The sequence below is a fragment of the Mustela nigripes genome, chromosome 14 (genome assembly GCF_022355385.1).
Source record: "Mustela nigripes isolate SB6536 chromosome 14, MUSNIG.SB6536, whole genome shotgun sequence".
Lineage (NCBI taxonomy): Eukaryota > Metazoa > Chordata > Mammalia > Carnivora > Mustelidae > Mustela > Mustela nigripes.
In genome coordinates this window covers 95,971,063-95,989,365 of record NC_081570.1, presented here as the reverse complement: position 1 = coordinate 95,989,365, position 18,303 = coordinate 95,971,063, and the positions used below count along the sequence as shown (strand labels likewise).

The window sequence follows — 18,303 nt, the reverse complement described above, 5'->3', positions numbered from 1 at the left end:
ATTATTGGGCAACCCTTTGGGCGAAGCAAGGAGGAAGATGGCCAAAGGGACAGGCCTGGGGTTAGGGCAGCCAAGAACAAAAGGCTGACTGAGGAGCAGCTATGGACAAGGAGGTAGGATTGGTTTGACCTTGTCCAGGGTCAAGGGCATCCAGATGGGGACACTCTAGTGGCAGCTCAGTACTGAGAGGAGGTGGAGATCTGAGAGCCTAAAGGAGTTGGTAGCCAGGAGAAGGAAGCAGGTTTAGAGGGAAAGATGAAGATCAAAATCCCATTTACAAGATAAACCTCTGCCTCATTCATTTCAACATAGAGTCAAGCCAACCCGAACTCCAGAGGGTCCAAATCATTCTGAGAGAGGATTGGTCCCGTGTGCCAGTTTAGGATCAGTGAAAATGAGTGTGTCAACCCCAAACAATTTCCTGGTGCTGTTACGTGTGTTTCTGTGTCACCACATGTCTTCCCACAGATGGTAACACATTTGGGGATTCAGAGTCATTTCAGTATCATCCTTAAAAAGCCAGATTTGGGAAGGTAAATCTGTTTCTCAAAGCCAAAAATAATTCTCCGAGCCCTTGTCCCTCCCCATCCCCACCCATCCATGCAGGTGATGGGGAGATGTGTCCGTGGTGTGGTTCAGAGTCTGCTGGGGGAAGGGATGAGGCAGCCCAGGGCTGGAGTGGAGCCGGGTGAAAGGGGCTGGCATGGGAAAGAGTATTGTTACATAACCCGAGGGAGCTATGGATGGTGGGCAGATGGAGATGGGAGGCGAGGAATCTGGAGATGGCAGAGTGTGGATCAGCTTCCTCTGGGAGGGAGAGGGACAATGCACGGAAGGCAGGTGAACCAAGAGCCCAAGACCCGCTTTACAAGGTGGTGAAGGAGAGCCCTGCCCAGCCTCACAGCCTCCCCCCACATTTTTCTGTCCTGGCTCTGAGGGGCATGGATGGATGCTAAGTTGCCAGCTGGCCCAGAGAGTAGCACACCAGGGACCGCCTTCTCCATGGGACTTGGGGGAAAGAACCGTACCAAGCTCTGGGCCTACCATCTTCACCTGCCATCTAGGAGAACTTTCCAGACATGGGCAGGCCCAGCCTCCTACCTCACCCATGAGGAGTAGAAAGAATATGTTTACCTGATCTCCCTCACCCACTCCCCCATTCCTGATTACCCTGGTGGGTGAAGAGTGAAATAAAAATTAGCATGTTTATCCCACTTTTAAATTTGTTTAATGAGAACTCATTTACCCTCTCCCAATTTAAATTCGTAATAACGCCATAACCTTTCAGAGCTGATTATTACCCGCACCTTCCCAGATCTTCCTACCAAAGAGGCTTTCCCTCCAAATGCTCCTGAGCCTTCCTGGAACTTGACAGTTTGTTGGGCGGTCAACAACATCTGGCAAGCCCACACGGCTGCACTGGCCTGGCCCAGGTGCTCTCTCTAGGAGGGGAGGGAAAAAGAATCAAGTCCCCTCCCTTGGGTAGTGCTTTGGGTTCCACTGATTTGTCATTAGGACTTTGGCTGTCTCTCACTCAGCGCTGACCCCGCCCCGCGTCCCATTTCCTCCCTGGGCGGGGAGGCAGTCGCGGGCTCACCAGCTCCTCTGCTCTCTCCTCCTGTCTTGCAGGGGCCGCGGGACTGATTCCAAGCTGGTGTGCCAAGCCTCTGAGCAGCAGCGGCCGGCCCGAGAGCTGGAGTCGTCACCATGGCGGCGGGCGTGGCGGCCTGGCTGCCCTTCGCGCGGGCGGCGGCCATCGGGTGGATGCCGGTGGCCAACTGCCCCATGCCCCTTGCCCCCGCCGACAAGAACAAGCGGCAGGATGAGCTGATCGTCCTCAACGTGAGCGGCCGGAGGTTCCAGACCTGGCGGACCACGCTGGAGCGCTACCCGGACACGCTGCTGGGCAGCACGGAGAAGGAGTTCTTCTTCAACGAGGACACCAAGGAGTACTTCTTCGACAGGGACCCCGAAGTGTTCCGCTGCGTGCTCAACTTCTACCGCACGGGGAAGCTGCACTACCCGCGCTACGAGTGCATCTCGGCCTACGACGACGAGCTGGCCTTCTACGGCATCCTGCCCGAGATCATCGGCGACTGCTGCTACGAGGAGTACAAGGACCGCAAGCGGGAGAACGCCGAGCGCCTCATGGACGACAACGACTCGGAGAACAACCAGGAGTCCATGCCGTCGCTCAGCTTCCGCCAGACCATGTGGCGCGCCTTCGAGAACCCGCACACCAGCACGCTGGCCTTGGTCTTCTACTACGTGACTGGCTTCTTCATCGCCGTGTCGGTCATCACCAACGTGGTGGAGACCGTGCCGTGCGGCACGGTGCCCGGGAGCAAGGAGCTGCCGTGCGGCGAGCGCTACTCGGTGGCCTTCTTCTGCCTGGACACGGCCTGTGTCATGATCTTCACCGTGGAGTACCTCCTGCGGCTCTTCGCGGCGCCCAGCCGCTACCGCTTCGTCCGCAGCGTCATGAGCATCATCGACGTGGTGGCCATCATGCCCTACTACATCGGCCTGGTCATGACCAACAACGAGGACGTGTCAGGCGCCTTCGTCACGCTCCGCGTCTTCCGCGTCTTCCGCATCTTCAAGTTCTCGCGCCACTCCCAGGGCTTGCGGATCCTGGGCTACACGCTCAAGAGCTGCGCCTCCGAGCTCGGCTTCCTCCTCTTCTCCCTCACCATGGCCATCATCATCTTTGCCACTGTGATGTTTTACGCCGAGAAGGGCTCCTCGGCCAGCAAGTTCACGAGCATCCCCGCCTCGTTTTGGTACACCATTGTCACCATGACCACGCTGGGGTGAGTCCGCGTTGGTGGCGGGTTGGGCGGAAGGTTACGTGGAAGGGAAACTTGGGCGGGTAGCGGGGTGCAGTGGACAGGGGCGGAGTCGCCTTGCAGGGTCATAGGAGCGAGGGGAGTTGTCTCATCCGACGGAGGAAAGCGCACCGGTGATTCGTTTGGGGACGAGAGCTTGCTCTGGATTGACTTTTCTTGGGGAGGGGGCGGCAGCATGCATTTTATAAAACATGGGAAATGAAGACGTTAGTTCTCTTTTCAGCCGTGCCTTCCGTGTCTGTGTGTGGGGTGGAGTGAGTCGCGGTTGCTGCATTCTGAAACGCATCGGTGCATGTAAGGGCAGCAGGTGGGTAGGAAGAAGGGCGGGAGGAGTTTGGGGAGTGCTGTAAGGAGGGTGCACAGTTGCATTAACCAGAACACACGGAGAGCACTCTCTCTGGATCCTTGCTGCGTTTCTTCTCAGTCGTGTATCTGCAGGCTCTCTCTCTTGGGCTTTACTACCCCCCCCCCCCCCCGCCCCGCCCAGCCACAGTCGCTCAACAGTTCAGTAGCTCTGAGCGGACTTTCTCGAAGTGACTCTGAACTTGGGTTTTCTGCAAAGCAGGGCACCGGACTTACTTTTATTTCCTCACTGAAGGAGGAGTAGCCTTGCTTTCCCGGCCTGACTCTGTGATTGAATGACCTGGCCTACCTGGGCCATTGTGAGATGGCCTGAAGGGATCATGGGGTCAGCCCCCAAAGCAGCAGGACCATCCCAAAGAGGGAGAGGCACTCAGCAAGGCCGTGGGTGACTCCATCTCTTCTGCCTCCCCGAGGTCCCTTTCCTAGCTGTGGTCACAGAAATGTATTTATGGGGCTGGTCTGCAAAGCTTTCCATCTGAGGAAGGGGCTCAGGAAGGAGATTGCAATCTTCTCCCCTAACAGGATTAGAGTCAATGGAGGCAGCTTTATGGAATCATGTATTTCTTAAGGGTTTCTGCTTCGGCCGTTGGAAGTCATTGAGGCTAATGCAAAAATCCCTTTACAATTCATATGCTGGGTCTGTATTTGCTTAGGCTGGGAAGCATTATATTGCTGATGGAGAATTCTTGAAGCTTTTTATTTGGTCTTTGACAATTTGGTTGGTGGCGTCCTGGTGATTCAATTTTTTTTCCTGGCCGACACCCCGCGGCACTGGTGTCGGTTTTCCATAGTGCTGTGTGTGCTTATTGGGAATGACTGAGCAGGTGAGGGGACCTTTTAAAATGATTACATTTGTCATTGTGCCACACGAGAGGGGGGAGCAAGGGGTGTCACTGTCTATCTGTGGAGGCTACATTGAATGGGGGCATTCCGTTTCCCTCTTGTCTGTCTGACACAGGCCATCCTGCCCCTTCCTCTCTCTCCAACACACACACAGTTCTTCGAACAGGCACTCACACCCGGGGTTGGTAGGAACATCTGGTTGTTTGACCTTGTCTCTTGGCACAGTAGGATATTTAAGGATAAAATGGGCTACTTTGACCTCTTCCTGGTCAAACACTGGATTGGGCTACTTTGACTTCCTCTTGAGTTGCTCACCAGGTCAGGAGAAGACGCAGCTTTGCCGTTTGGAGGCTGACCCTAACCGTCCTTTCATACTTTCCTAAAAGGGACACCCCCCCCTCCAAAGTCCAGGACCTCCCTGGCCCCACTCCTGACGTGGCTGTGACTGTCCATTGCCCTATGTGTCCTTTGAGGGGACTCATGACACTAGAGTGATGCCTCAGGACTGCCGTGGGGACAAAACAGGGGAGATGGATGGATGTCAGAGTTTAAGTGGGATCGTTTCAGAGGAGATCGATGGAAACTTTGGAGACCACCTGCCTTTTACTTTTTTATTATTAGTATAACAGCACATGTGTGTCTACTGTGTGTCAGCGGTGCACTAAGCACTTTGCATATATTATCTCTCTGAGTCTTTACAACAGCCCTGCAAGGTAGGAAAAATGCCATCCAACTTCACAGATGCAGCAGGCGAAGCCCAGAGAGGTCAAGTAGATTGTTGTCGTCATACAGCAGATCAGGGGCAAAGCTGATTTTCCAATGCAGTCTGGCTGTTTCCAGCGCCCATTCCCTGTTCACGTGCCAGTCCGCTTGTCCGTATACCATTCTGGGTCGTGGGTGGAAAGCAGACCTCCAGGGTTACTTCTTTTACATTATGGCTTCAGGGGTTAGTTCATTCAAGGCATGTCGCTCTTGAACAGGAGCACAGTGAGTACCACAGCCACTGCCTTAGGCACACAGGGAATTTGTAAATGAAACATTTTCATCTGGCCGGTTCAAATGCTGCCTTGGAAATCAATGACTGCATTCCTGGCAAAATCCACTGTTTCCCTGTCGCTAGGGAGGCCAATGATTTTCTTTAGCATCCGCTCCGTAGGTCAAGGGGCAAGTCCAGTGTCAGCAGACGGACAATCTCGGCCTTGTATTTACTTTCAGAGGGCAGGAAGGGGATGGCTGGGAGTGAAGACGAAAGGGGAAAAGGGAGAAGCGTGTTTCCCCGATGGCCCTGTGGACTCCTCGCCCTGCTCTTCCCATGCCTGCAAACAACTGGCCTCTGGGAGGTATAGGAATGAGCAGGAAAAGAAGCCTTCCTTCCATAGTGTTTTCCTTAACCTCGGATAAGTAATGGGACAGCAAGCTTTTTCTTCCCACCCGCCCCGGCTGGTGTGGTCAAACGCTGGATTGGGCTACTTTGACCTCTTCCTGGTCAAACGCTGGATTGGGCTACTTTGACTTCTTCAAATGGAACCATTGCCAGCAAATGGAAACCATTGCCAGCATCGCTGTCTGGTTATACATAGAGGGTATTTGGCAAAACCCTTTTTAACGGCTTGGTCAATGTGAATGGGGCGCCTTTTCCACTTGCCTGGCCTGATACTGTTCTCAGTTCTTTCCAGACCTGCCCGTCCTCTTTCTAGGGTGGGCCTAAGATGCGTGCTCTGGCCCAGCCCTAGTTCTGGTGGCAGAGGAGGGCAGCCTTCACCTGGCCTCTGGTCCACCCCCTGGGACACTCTGCAGCATTGTGGTGGTGGTAGTGGGGGGTGTGGTGGGTGGGTGATCTTCTTGCTCTGCTTGGAGGTCTTCCCAACTCGACCCCGGAAATGTTTCCCTCTCCCCTGGCTGGCTCCCGCCCTGAACATTTTCACTGGCTAGTTTCAGGCCTAAATCATCCCCAAGAACGCTTCTTTTTCTTACTCCTTATTGGCATTTGAGCCCCGAGTGGCTGTGGAATACCAGGGGCCAGTATTCTGCCACATTCTACCGTCTGTCCAAGTGCTTCCAACAGCTCCCAACAGACACTTTGTTCTTCCCGTCTTCGGATCCTCCCTGCCCTAATCTTGCCCCAAGTTCCAGTTTCAGTCTTGCAGAAACTGTCTTTGACTCCTTTGCAGAGGAGGGCCAATTGACAGACCATGCGGCTGGACCGAGGACCGATGCGCTGAGGGGAGTTCATGCTCCCTCGCTCTGGTTCCTAACTCTGTCCTCTTTCCCAGGACTCACTGATGAGTTACTCAGGTGTCCTCCAGGGAGGAATTTCTTGGAACCGATTATTTCTGTTTATTTAATATCTCAAACTACCTTAAGCACACAGAACAATAATGGCCCCACTGTCACCAAGGCTCAAGGATGACTTACCTTTGCAGCCTCCTGGGCTGGTGGGGAAGACCCCCATGGCCAGCTCATGTTTCCTTTATGCTCCCTTGACCGTGGAGCTCCCACACGCACCATGAAAGGATTACTGTTGGTGCTTCTAATCACTGTTATAAATAAAATCCTCAATTATCTCAGTTAACAGAGGAAAGGGGTAACGCAGAACTCCCAATGTTAAATAAGACCAACATACCTAGTTCACGCAGATATTCTATGCTGTAGACTTTTTAAAGCAGATTTTCCTTCTGAATTTTGTCTGACTTTGCTTGGCATCGTGATTGGCCTAGACTGAGTCAGTCTGTGGGTGAGGCTCCAGTTCAGTGTGTGGAACTGGGGAGCGTGCAGAAGTGGGGAACGTGCGGAAGGAAAGCCTTGCAGAGCAAGCAACCACCAGGGCCGTCAAGAGCCAGCTCTGAGACTGGAGAGGATGAGGACTTCCTGGCTGTTTTCAGGGTGGGAGCTTGGGAAGGGCCCCGAGCAGCCTTGTTCCTGGTGCGATGGCCTGCCGCTTCCAGGTTGGCTTGCTTATGTAATCAAGAACGGCAGCCTATCTGTCACCCCATAGCCTGAGATGAGAGAGCTTTTGACAGTGTCCAAAAATCACTTTAACGAAAACAGAATCGATTTTTACTTCTTCCAAGCATGAAGCAGCCTCCAGGTGATTTGCATTTCCCTTTAAAACCTAATCCTGGAAGGGGCCTGCCTGAGGTTTTGTGAGACTGGGAGCCGGGCCTGGACAATCAATACAGGCACATCACAGAACCAGGGTGCTTGACCAGGTTTACCCTCCACCCAGTGCAAGAAATAGAGCCAGTCTAAGACCTGGTTAACCCTTCAGTCCCCCAAATTCCAGCTGCATCTTCATCCCCTGCCTCTGGGGCCCAGCAGCCCTCCTCCCAACTCCCAAGTGCCTTGGCCCAGGACACTAGCCAGCTGTGCCTACCTGGAGGGTGGTGTGTCCCTGCCCAGGGCAATCTGATCATAGCCGCATTTATGGGGAATGAATGACTACAGATCTTTTCTTGGTTTGACACTTCTTTTTTTTTTTTTTTAAATTTTTTATTTCTTTTCAGCATAACTGTATTCATTGTTTTTGCACCACACCCAGTGCTCCATACAATCCGTGCCCTCCTTAATAACCACCACCTGGTTCCCCCAGCCTCCCACCCCCCGGCCCTTCAAAACCAACAGTTCTGTGATGCTGCAATTCCCAAGAGAAAACACAGATCCACATCCCAACAAGGAATCTTGCATTCATTCAACATTTATTGAGTGCCTGCTGTGTGCCAGACCCTGAAAATACAAAGCACCATGATTGCACATCAGCCCAGCATAAGGTCCAGGCAGAATGAATTGAATGAGACCCACTTCTCTTCCTTTGGACCAAAACAAGAGATGGCGGAAAGAGCAGTAGACCGAGGGTCAGAAAAAGAGGACTTTTCTCATATTCTTCCTGCCACTCCAGAGACAAGCCCTCACTGTACTCTGTGTCTGGCTGACTCCCGTCATCCTTCGCAGCTCAACCCCTACATCATCTCCTCCAGGAGGCCTTCCTGCCACCCCCAGGCCCAGGGTGTACTAGGTACCACTTCTCTTGCTTCCCACTGCGGCCTGGACATACCTTTGTCTTGTCAGTTGCCACATTTTGTTAACCTGATCTGCTGATGTGTCTTTCTCCCAGGTTGTGAGCTCATCAAGGGCAGCTTTCAACTGCAGAGATCATTGTGTGATCCGTGCCTAAGTCGGGGTCTCCCTAGATCGCTGTCTAGCTAAACAGGGTTGTCCTCCAGTTTTCCTATCTTCATTTTTTTTTTTTTTAAAGATTTATTTATTTTGACAGAGAGAAATCACAAGTAGACAGAGAGGCAGCCAGAGAGAGAGAGAGAGAGAGTAGCAAGCTCCCTGCTGAGCAGAGAGCCCGATGCGGGACTCGATCCCAGGACCCTGAGATCATGACCTGAGCCAAAGGCAGCGGCTTAATCCACTGAGCCACCCAGGCGCCCTCCTATCTTCATTTTCCTCACTTGCTTACCATCTCCTGGCCATTTTAAGAACCGGTGGGAGTGCTATCCGAATGTGAGCTCTTTGGTCATGTCAGACAAATATCCATTTCTGGGCAGGGGGTAGATGGGGAGACCAAGCAGTATGTTGTCTAGTTTGAACGCCAGCCTTAGCTTGGTGGGGCCTTTCTTGCACTGGAGGTTTCAACCCTCAATCTTCACTATTTTGGGTCACTTGGCCATGCTTCCTGCAGCAGACTCTGGGACCAAGGAGAAACAGGGAGGGAGCCAGAGAGAAGTCCCCCCATCAATGAAATTTTCCGCCATTCTATTCTTTGGGCAACCAATATTTATTGCATAGCCAGTAGGCACTAGGAACATGGCAGCCAACACAGTAGTCTCTGATCTTGTGGGGCTTACATTCTGGTAGAGGAGCCCAGGTAGTAGATAGATCAGCGGATAAATACCAGTTCATGGTACAGAGGAAAATAAAGCCTGGGGGGTAAGCCGGGAGTGCCGAGTGCCGGCAGGGTGGTGGAAGGAGGGAGAGTTGCTATTTTGTGTCGGGAGCTCAGGTGATATTTAAGCAGAGACCTGAAGGAATGTGGGTAGCTTAGGAAAGAGCATTCTAGGCCAAGAGAACAACAAAAGCAAAGGCCATCAGGCAGGAGAGGCTTTGGCATGCTATTCTTGGAATAGCTACAAGGTCCTAATGGTCAAGCGGCAGGAGCAGGGACCAAGTACAGGAGGTAATGGGGGAAACAGCTCCTGCGGGGCCCCTGGGGTCAGAGACGCGGCCTTTTGCCTTTTTCTCTGCCTGGAATGGAAAGCCACTGGAGGGTTTTAAGTAGGCTTCACTTAAATTTGCAAAGGATCACTCTGGCTGCTGGCTAGTGAATACCAACGTCTAGGCAGCGAGTGATGGTGGCTGGGCCGAGGGTGCTGGTGGCGGGGAAGGGAGAGCTGAGAGATGTTGCGTGTATTTGAAGGCAGGTGCAGCAGGGAGGGAGCCATGCTGGTCTTGCCTCTACCACGCCCAAGGCTTTCCTCGCTACCCTATCAAGGACTGGCCCAGGAAGACATGCTCCCAAAGACCTTCTCCACCCCTGCGAGAAGCATTTCACAAGAAGGGGCCTCTTGCAAGAAGGTGGCTTCAAGGCCCAGGCAGCAAGACCCCAGCAAGGATGGAGTGAACCAGCCCCAGAGCCTAAATTGGAGTGTGGATGTCTGAGAGCTGGGCTGGGGTTATCTGCAAGCAGGAGCGTCTGTACCTGGATGGGGATTTCTTTTCTTTTTTTTTTTTTTTAAAGGTTTTGTTTATTCATTTATTTATTTATTTAAAGCATGTGAGTGGAGGAATGGGTGGAGGGAGAGGGAGAGAGAAAATCCCCAGCAGACTCTGCCCTGAGCACAGAGCCCAGTGTGGGGGCTTGAACCCATGACCCTGAGATCGTGACCTGAGCCGAAACCAAGAGTCAGAAGCTTAACTGACCGGGCCACCCATGCACCCCTGGGGTTTCCTTTCAACACAGGCAGTAAGTATCAAGCACCTGCCAAGGGCTGGGCACCGTGCTTACCACCCTGGGGGACAGTCTTGGTTCAGAAAGGGAGGCGGAGGTCCATGGCTGGAATAGTAGCTGAGACGGAGGGGTGGGCAGGGTGTCGGGGCTGCAGGGGGTAGAGATGGAGTCCCATGGGTGGGATAGGAGACTTTTGGGGGCTTCCCACTAGAACCATTACTTCCGATCAGTCTTCCAAGCCAGCAATTCAAATTGCTCCAGTTTGGGGGAGGGGCTCTTTAGGAGGCCAGTGCCCATTTCACAGCTCTCTTCCTAAATCTCTCAAAATCAATCTTAGTCTCCCTCTCTCTCCCTCTCTCCCTCTGTTTGCTTTTGTTTGGGTTTCCCTCTTTAAACACACCCATAAACACAAACATGATTCTTCCCGAGGAGCAGCAATTATTCTGCCTGAAAATAGTGTAAATAAAAGGCAGCCCAGCCCTCCCTTTCCTCAGGGAAGGGACCCAGAACCCCTCAGTAACTCCTCGAGTGTTTTTGCCTCTTTCACCTGGGAGGGAGCTCCTATTCCAGACTATGCAGGACTCTGGTCTACATACTGTCGTGGCCTGGGAATATCCCTGTCCCCTCCCCTACCACCTCCCTGGGCAGGGAGAGAGGCAGAGACTTAGCTGTGAGGCTCCCAGCCCCTGTGCTCGGGCAGGTGGCCCCCTGAACACAACCAACTTCTTCCCAGAAGCCGACACCGTCCTCATGACCTAAACACCTTCTGGTGATATCCAAGCAGTTTCTCTTTTTTGGAAGTAGGAACCAGTCTCCCAGCAATCTCTGTTGGAAAAGGGTGTTCCATGGTGACCTCAGACCACCTTCCAATGGGGACTTGTGACAAGGAGGAAGGAGTTACCACAGTGCCTTGGAGCACCCAGAGTTCCAGGCCAGAGGGTTCAGAGATAGATGGTGACCTCCAAGTTGAGTCCCGTGCTTGGGCCTCTATCCAGCCTGCATTTCCCAGGCCGAGGAACCGAGGCCTCTTCTCCCCAGCCCCTGCCTCCCTATGCCCAGTGCCATGCAAATGTTGGGTGCCTGGGAAGGTGGGGGGTGCCAGAGGAAGGAAGATAACTCAGACTCTGCTGACCATGACTGGATGGAGGAAGATTGCATCTGGCTCATGTAATCATATTCTGGGTGTCAGGACTGGAATGAGTGTCATTAAACTGAATCAGAAAAATCGTTTTAATCTAAGTGCCACCTCACACACAAGCTAGTTGATGGAGAGATGGATGAGGCTGGGGACGCCTCCTTTGTAATGCGAAGCTGTAAAATCCCATCACCTTCATTATTTCCCACGGAGCCAACGCATCAGAATGCCCACGAGCGGCAGAACAGCTTGAATTTAATATACAGAAAGTCCAATCAAACAATAAATGGATGGAACTATATAAAGAAACCATTTTCTGGGAGGCTGGCTCCATTCTCTGGGACTCAGCTCCCTGACACATGAAATGTGCATCAATTTTCCCCAACTAATGCAGCTGCGGAATCACCCCACGTGATATTTGTTTGCTTCAGAAGTGGGAGAGGGGAGCTTGCCCCCCTACATTATCCGGCTATCAATGCAGAATTGCAAATCTCATTGTCTTTGATTCGCGCCCCGTTCCTGGTAGCACAGCGAGGGCTGGGCATCCAGCCCTCCTGCACCCCAGAATCTTGCTCCGTCCCAGTGAGGCTTTGGTATTGTCCTTAAACAAAAATCAATTCTGGACCCTGCACTGCTGGGGGGCTGGAATGTGTCTACACTTTGCAGTCGTCCGAGAGAAACCAGCCAGAGCCTTAGCCGTGCAGACACACGCCAAGTGCCCGTGACAACTGTGACTGTCCAGTCTTGCCTCGAGGTTGTGCAGGGCAGATGTTTCATCCCACCCTGGACCCTCCCACCAGCCATGCCTCCATCATTCCTTCCTTCCCTCTTGCTCAGCCAGCTCCCAGGACTGACCAAGCCGACTGGGTCCACAAAGTTAAAAGGACACATCTGCTCCTCCACCGTCCTGCGATATGTGTCAAAGACTGGCCATGATAATGCTTTATGCTTCTGGCGGGAGATTCTCTCCAGCATGATGGTTCCGGTGTCATGGGTAACTTAGAGTTCCCCATAATTACAGGCTCAGAGCTGCAGAGAAGTATCATTAGTTTATTTTTACTTCTTCCTGGTCGTGCATACTTAAGCAGAAAAAAAAAAAAGTAGGGGTGTTTTAAACTAAATGATATTAAAACCACAGACAGTATGAATCTTGGTACAGTTTGACAAATAAGATACTTAGTATTTGCGATGCTCCCTATTAGCCGGTGTTGGGGAAACAGAAATAAATAAGCCCTCACTCCTGGTCCTAAGAAGTTTATAATACAGGAGGGGATTTGAGTATGTTTACGAGCAGACAAGAGAGGACGGGGCATGTTCCAAATGATCAGGAAGTGTTTGGCAGAGAATAAATGCTTAATAAATATTTGCTGATGAATGAGTGATTGGCTTCACGGAAAAGGTGACATTTCAGCTAGACCAACAACGGTGGGTAGGATTTTGAGATGCGGAAATGGGAAATCCAAGTAAATTGCAAAAGGGGACAGTGCTTGGGAGCTTAACCAATATGCTGCTTTGCCGGGGGTTAGGGCATATGAGGGGACTGGCTGGAGGTAAGCAGGAATAAAAGGCTTGCTAGAGACACGGAGGACCTAAACTATTAGGCTAAGGCATTTATCTGGTGGGCGTCAGGGAGTCACTAAGGGTGGTGGTCCTTGTTGCAGTGATTAGGAAGATTTATTTGGAGTGGTCTCCTGGGTGAATGTAAGAGGGGGCCCTGATCCATTGTGACATCAGCAAGCGGACTGATCAGAAGACGTGCAGGATGCCTGTTGTGGGATGGTCACAGTGGAAACGGACAGAAGGAGGTAGAGTGGAAAGACATCCCGGAGAAGAGAAGTCTAAGGGAACTCTGGGATCGTGAGGCTGGGTGATTGGGGAGGGGGAGACAGCGAACATGAGGGAAGGAGCAGTTTGGCAGAAAGGCAAGGGAAAATAGAGACTGTGAACTTGGCTTTGGACCTTGGTCGCTTGCTGTTGACCCTGGGTGGCTTGGAGGCAGCTGGCGCCAGGTGGGAAGGTAGGTCTGGAGCTTAACACAGAGAAGGGGTCTAGCAGGGCAGTTTTGGAATGGGCTGCAGCAGGGAATAGATATTACCAAAGAGAACCAAAGGGAAGGTGGAGGAGAGGCCGCACGTCCCTGGCAATTTGCCTCCTTCAGGAACACGGCTGCTATCCGTGCGGTGGCTTTGCCGACACTTCCGTTCAGCTTTTCTCCTTGGCCTGTGGGCGTTCCCTGTCCTGCTGCATCTCCGCTGGGGCCAAAAGGTCATATTGGTTTTCTGAGTCAAACAAGGTTTTCTTTTAGTTTCCTACAATGCTAATTAAATAAACAGCTCCGACCCAGGAAGGCAAAATTGGTTTAGGGGCTTTGCTGAACAATAATACTAAAAGGATCCTCACATTGCCATGTGGATAAGATAGATGGGTTCTGGGTGGTCACAGACCAACAAAGCATCTGTGTCGGGCCCAGGGCGATGCTAACTTAGAGTGGCCCAGCCTCAGGGGCTGGCCCTGTCCTGGTGCTTGCAGGGCCAGACCCCTGAGCAGAGGCATAGGCTATTTAAGACACTGCCTATGCCCCTCATTCCCCTCCTCACCTTAGGGAGAAACGTTGGACACACTGCTGGCATCACTGGGAGCCTCCTCTAGCCTGTCTCTGGGGACAGAGACATGATAAGCAATGGGCACGGCGATGGCTCAGTAATTCTGCAAATGTGCATTGAGCTGTGTCTATGAGCAAGACGGCATCCTGGTTGACTGGAGGAGCTACAAAGAGAAAACAGGGTGAGGACTAAATCCCACGGGGTGGGTGTTTTAGGCTCCCATTCTTTGTCTGAGAAGACCGAGATGCTGACAGTGTAGGGAACTTAACCCCGCTCATATGCTGTAGGAGCATTACTGGGACTGGCATTCTGGCTGGAGCGGCAGGCAGTAAAATGAATGTATTAAACGGGAAGGTTGAAGTAAAAGCTGAGGAGAAATAGAGAAAGCTGGTAAGGGGAGAGAGAGGGACAGCATCGGCAGCACTGGGGAGAGATGAGGAGTCAGGCCAGGAGGACTCAGGGGCAGCTCCTCTAGCCTTTCCCCGAGTGGAAGTGCTCTCCACAGTTGGTTAGGAGTCCAAGGGAGGCTGGCCCCGGCACAGAAATGATGATGCAAGAGCTGTGTTGGAGTCTCGTTAGGGACGCTGTCCAGAAGGCGGAGAAGCAGCTGTGTGCCTTCCTCACGGGAGACTGAGTGAGGAGAGGTAGGCTCACCCCGATGTGTGCAGGACCGCTGACCTTCCTTCTCCTTAACAACAATAACAACAATAATAATACTCGTTGATGATACCGAGCTTTGACAGTGTTCCAGGTCCTGTGCTAGATATAAACTATTTATATGCATTTCCTCATTTAACTCCCCCATTAACCAAAGGAGAGCGAGATCACTGTTGTCTGTGTTTTAAAGCTAGAGAAACGGGTGGTCTGCCTGGAGTCTCCTGCTGGTAACTGGAGTCTCCTGCTGGGACTCTCCCATGCACTGGTCTGACCTGCAGGGACCCTTTGGCTCTACCTAAAGACCCACATTACCCCCAGGAGGCCTTTGGAAGGAATCTTCTTCCACAGCCTCTGTCTCCAGCAGAGGGAGGCGGACACAGCCTCCCCGATGTGCTGATGTGCCTGGACCAACGACTCTCGGGCCTCTTGGAAACGTCAGGAGCATAAGGAGTGGACAGAGGCTGACGATGGAGGACAGAGCAGAGTCCCTGGAGACAAGACCAGTGGGGATCAAGCTCCTCTGGGCCCACGGAGATGTGACGGCAGGTGATAGGCTGGGGGTGAGGTCGCAAACAGGACCAGGGAACCCTGGTGACAGAAGGGAGGACAAAACGAAGGAGACAGGAAATTTGAAGTGTAGTTGTAGAGTTTGTGCAAAAAAAAAAAAGAGAGAGAGAGAAAGAAAGAAAAAAAATCAAGGAAGAGGGAAAGTGGCAAATATGCATACTATGTAAATATCCTCTGTAAAATTTTTTTAGAATAACTTTGACAAATCTCATGCCGTCTTCCTCTTTGCAGAGATTCTGGTTCCAGGACAGGGCTTCGTTGCCTCGTCCTCTGCCTGGGTGCTCTGGATGTTGGGGGGATCCCCACCCACTCCGCTGCAGGCCTTTGGGCACAACAGCCTTTCCTGGACCCTCTGAGTGCTCTGGAGAGACAGCAGGCCAGGCAGCAGGGAGCTGGAGGCCAGGCTCAGAGTTTTGGAATGGTGGGAAGCAGCTCTGCGAGGGCGGGGGGGGGGGGGGGGGGTGTCAGAGCCGGCGACAGAGCTCAGGCTGGCCCGTGCTCCACACCCCCTCAGCTCTAGCCCCTGCACAGGATCCTGGGATAGCACAGGTGGAGGTAGGGGGAGGAGTCTCCTGGGATCCCCCACCAGTCCACAGGTCTCCACCCCTACGGGTCGGGTCACGGCTGTCACTTTGCACCCACCCTCCACAAGGAATCACAGTACCAGGTGCAACGTTCTCTTCATGAATTGCGTTTGCCAAATGAGACCCGGTATTAGTTTTTCTTTTTCCCCCTTCTTCCTGGCCTGTTTCTCGTCTGCCTCCAGAAGCTGCTGGAAGTTCTCCCCAGAGTTTTATATCTTGAGGGCTTGTGTCTTTGGAGCCAAAGCCTCCCCCGCTCCTTCTCCCCCCTCCCCTCTCCCAGCAGAGGCTTCTCTCTGGACTAACAAAAGGGCACTGTGTCGATTAATAAAACATTTTCTTGCAGTCTGATGGCCGCGCTCAGTTTGGGCAGGGCTTAGGGATGATGAAGCGTTATGCCCACCCCCCACCCTACACACTGCTTTGGACTTTCTTAATATTTCCATGTAAGGTCAGCTTCTCATCCGAAGAGCAGAGGCTGCTGCGTTCACGTTCCGAGTTAGGTCCTTTACGCCTGGGCTGGCCCACATGAGTTGACCGAATTCTTTTGTTGGGGTGGGACTCCCTAGGGCAATGGAAAGACCACCAGGTTAGGAGCCAGGAGATGTGGGTTGTGGGGTTGGTTTGGGCAGGCTGTGTGACCTTGGCCAAGCTGCTTTCTTTCTCTGGTCCTCAGCATCCTCTTCTGAATGAGAAGAGGTTGAATTTGGTGAGTTTTCATCTCCTAGATGGTTCCACAAGCTGTAAGTCTCTTAGTCTTTGAAGGAAAATTGGTTTTTAGTCCAGGAGCCTGGATGATTCACAGCCTGGAGAACCCCCACCGCCCACAACCACCACCCCTGGGTGCATGGCAGGCCATTGGGGACCTCCCCATTTCCCTTTCCTTACCTCTAAAGAGGAAGAAGTTAAGAGTCCCTGGCTAAAATGACCACAGAAAGGCAAGGCCTGGGAGGTTCTTCTGGGAGACTCTCCCAGAAAGCTCCAGGGCATCTGATGGTAAGCCAGGATGATGTACATGGTCAAGGTTAGCAGCCCTCATCCACACAGAACTGTGTTTGGTGAGAGCAGGGAATTGTGCATTCAGGCCCAGGGCTCCTCTGCACAGGCCAGATGAGAAGAAGGCATAAGATGTAGGACCGTCAGACAGCTATTTGAGCCTCACAAGTCTGGGGGTTAGAGTCGAGTTTTCTAACCCCTTCGGCCTTGGACCCCCTCCCCCCGCAACCTCCCAGCAGATGGCAACAGGTCTGCCTGAACCTTTAGGGATGAACGTTTACCCTTGTGGCCACAGTTCATCCCATTTTGGAGAGGGTCAGTGATCCCCACCCTGCCCTGTATATTCATCCCAAGTCTGCTTCCTCTACACCCCAGAAGGGGGAGGGTTTGAGAACCCAGAAGTTTCCATAAAGGAAACCGTTCTGCAAGGCAATTATAATTATGGCTGGGGGACTGACTAGGGGACTCAGTGTCAGGAAGACCCCGGGACATCTGTCCTGGCACAGTCTCGGGGTGACCCAGCCCCAGCCCAGGTAGTCCCTTCAGGGAATGAAAGCTTCATGGGTGAACGAGCCCCAAATCACACCCTTTGGGGTGAATAGCCAAGGTGGACAGGTGGATTCTGGGGCAAGTAGAACCCCTTCCACTGTCTCCCCTCATGCCATCCCCGCCGATGCCTGCACCAAGGGCCGGTTTCTTGCTTGTCCCGCCCCATCCCCAGATTCCTTCTCTTCCCATTATCCCATAGGTCTGGAAATGACTCTCCCTTCTCCACCCCCATTACTTTATGACATGAGCTCCCACAGGAACACAGGGCAATCAATATATCGCTGTTAGCATTCATGTGGGCAGTGTGGCTGACATTACCTGAAGGTGTTTGAACGAATCCAACCGCTTAATGATTACAGAGGACTGGGGAGAGGGTGAGCCACATGTGGGCTCTCTCTCTCTCTGGCTGGGAGCATCTTGTGGGCTTTCTTTCCAGTGTGCAGAGAGGACAAGGACTGAGGGGCGGGCAGCAGGTGGTGGCAGTGAAGGGGAAGCTGGTGGAGATGGGCCAGGTGAGTGAGTCTCCTCCTAGGGGGGCTCCCTGCCTTCTGTCGCCGCCATCTGAAAGCCTGGGTACACAGGCCCGTCTGCGTAGGTAGCCCTGGCTCCTCCAAGGCAGGGACTCTGGTCCCAGACCCCAGCTCCCAACAGGGCGCCTGGCACACGGAAGGGACCCAGTTGTCAGGTTCTGGCCCATCCCTTCCTCGTCACGCCCTGCCAGTTCCCTTCAGACACAGCAAGAAGCACCTGCACACGTGTGGGTCAGAGAAAATGGCGGACAGAACTTTAGACGGAGTTAAGACCGGTCCATGGGTCAGATGCAAGGTTTGTGGATTTCATGGCACATGGTGAGGGAGGATGTGTCCAATTTGGGGGTAGAGCATGAAACTCTGGACCATTTCCTATCCAGAGAGGGTCAGGCCACAGAGATCATCAGATCTGCTCGACCGAGAGATGCCACGGAAGACAGAGACCTTGTGTGCACATTCTGGGAGGAAGTAGGCTTGGAGAGCGGGAAAGGCAAACTGTTCCAGGCAAAAAGGAAAAGTTGGGGGAGAGACTCAGAAAAAGGCAGCATGCTTGTGGCGTGTGTGTGTGTGTGTGTGTGTGTGTGTGTGCGCGCGCACATAGGAAGGCCCGCTGGAAGGAGGGGCAGAGAGGGAGTTCTCAGTGTAGCTCTAGCCTGTTGCTGGCCCTGGAAAATCTCTAG

General features: G+C 52.8%; 1 protein-coding gene across 5 annotated transcripts in view; it reads left to right on the top strand.

Moving 5' to 3' along the window:
• KCND3 (potassium voltage-gated channel subfamily D member 3) overlaps positions 1-18,303 on the top strand; it is a 215,517-nt gene that overhangs the window by 6,886 nt on the left and 190,328 nt on the right. For all 5 annotated transcript variants that reach the window (XM_059375741.1, XM_059375742.1, XM_059375743.1 and 2 more), the window contains exon 2: positions 1,630-2,813. In XM_059375741.1, the coding sequence (XP_059231724.1) occupies positions 1,708-2,813 (1,106 nt within the window). In that variant the 5' untranslated portion in view covers positions 1,630-1,707. The remainder of the gene's footprint in view (positions 1-1,629; positions 2,814-18,303) is intronic.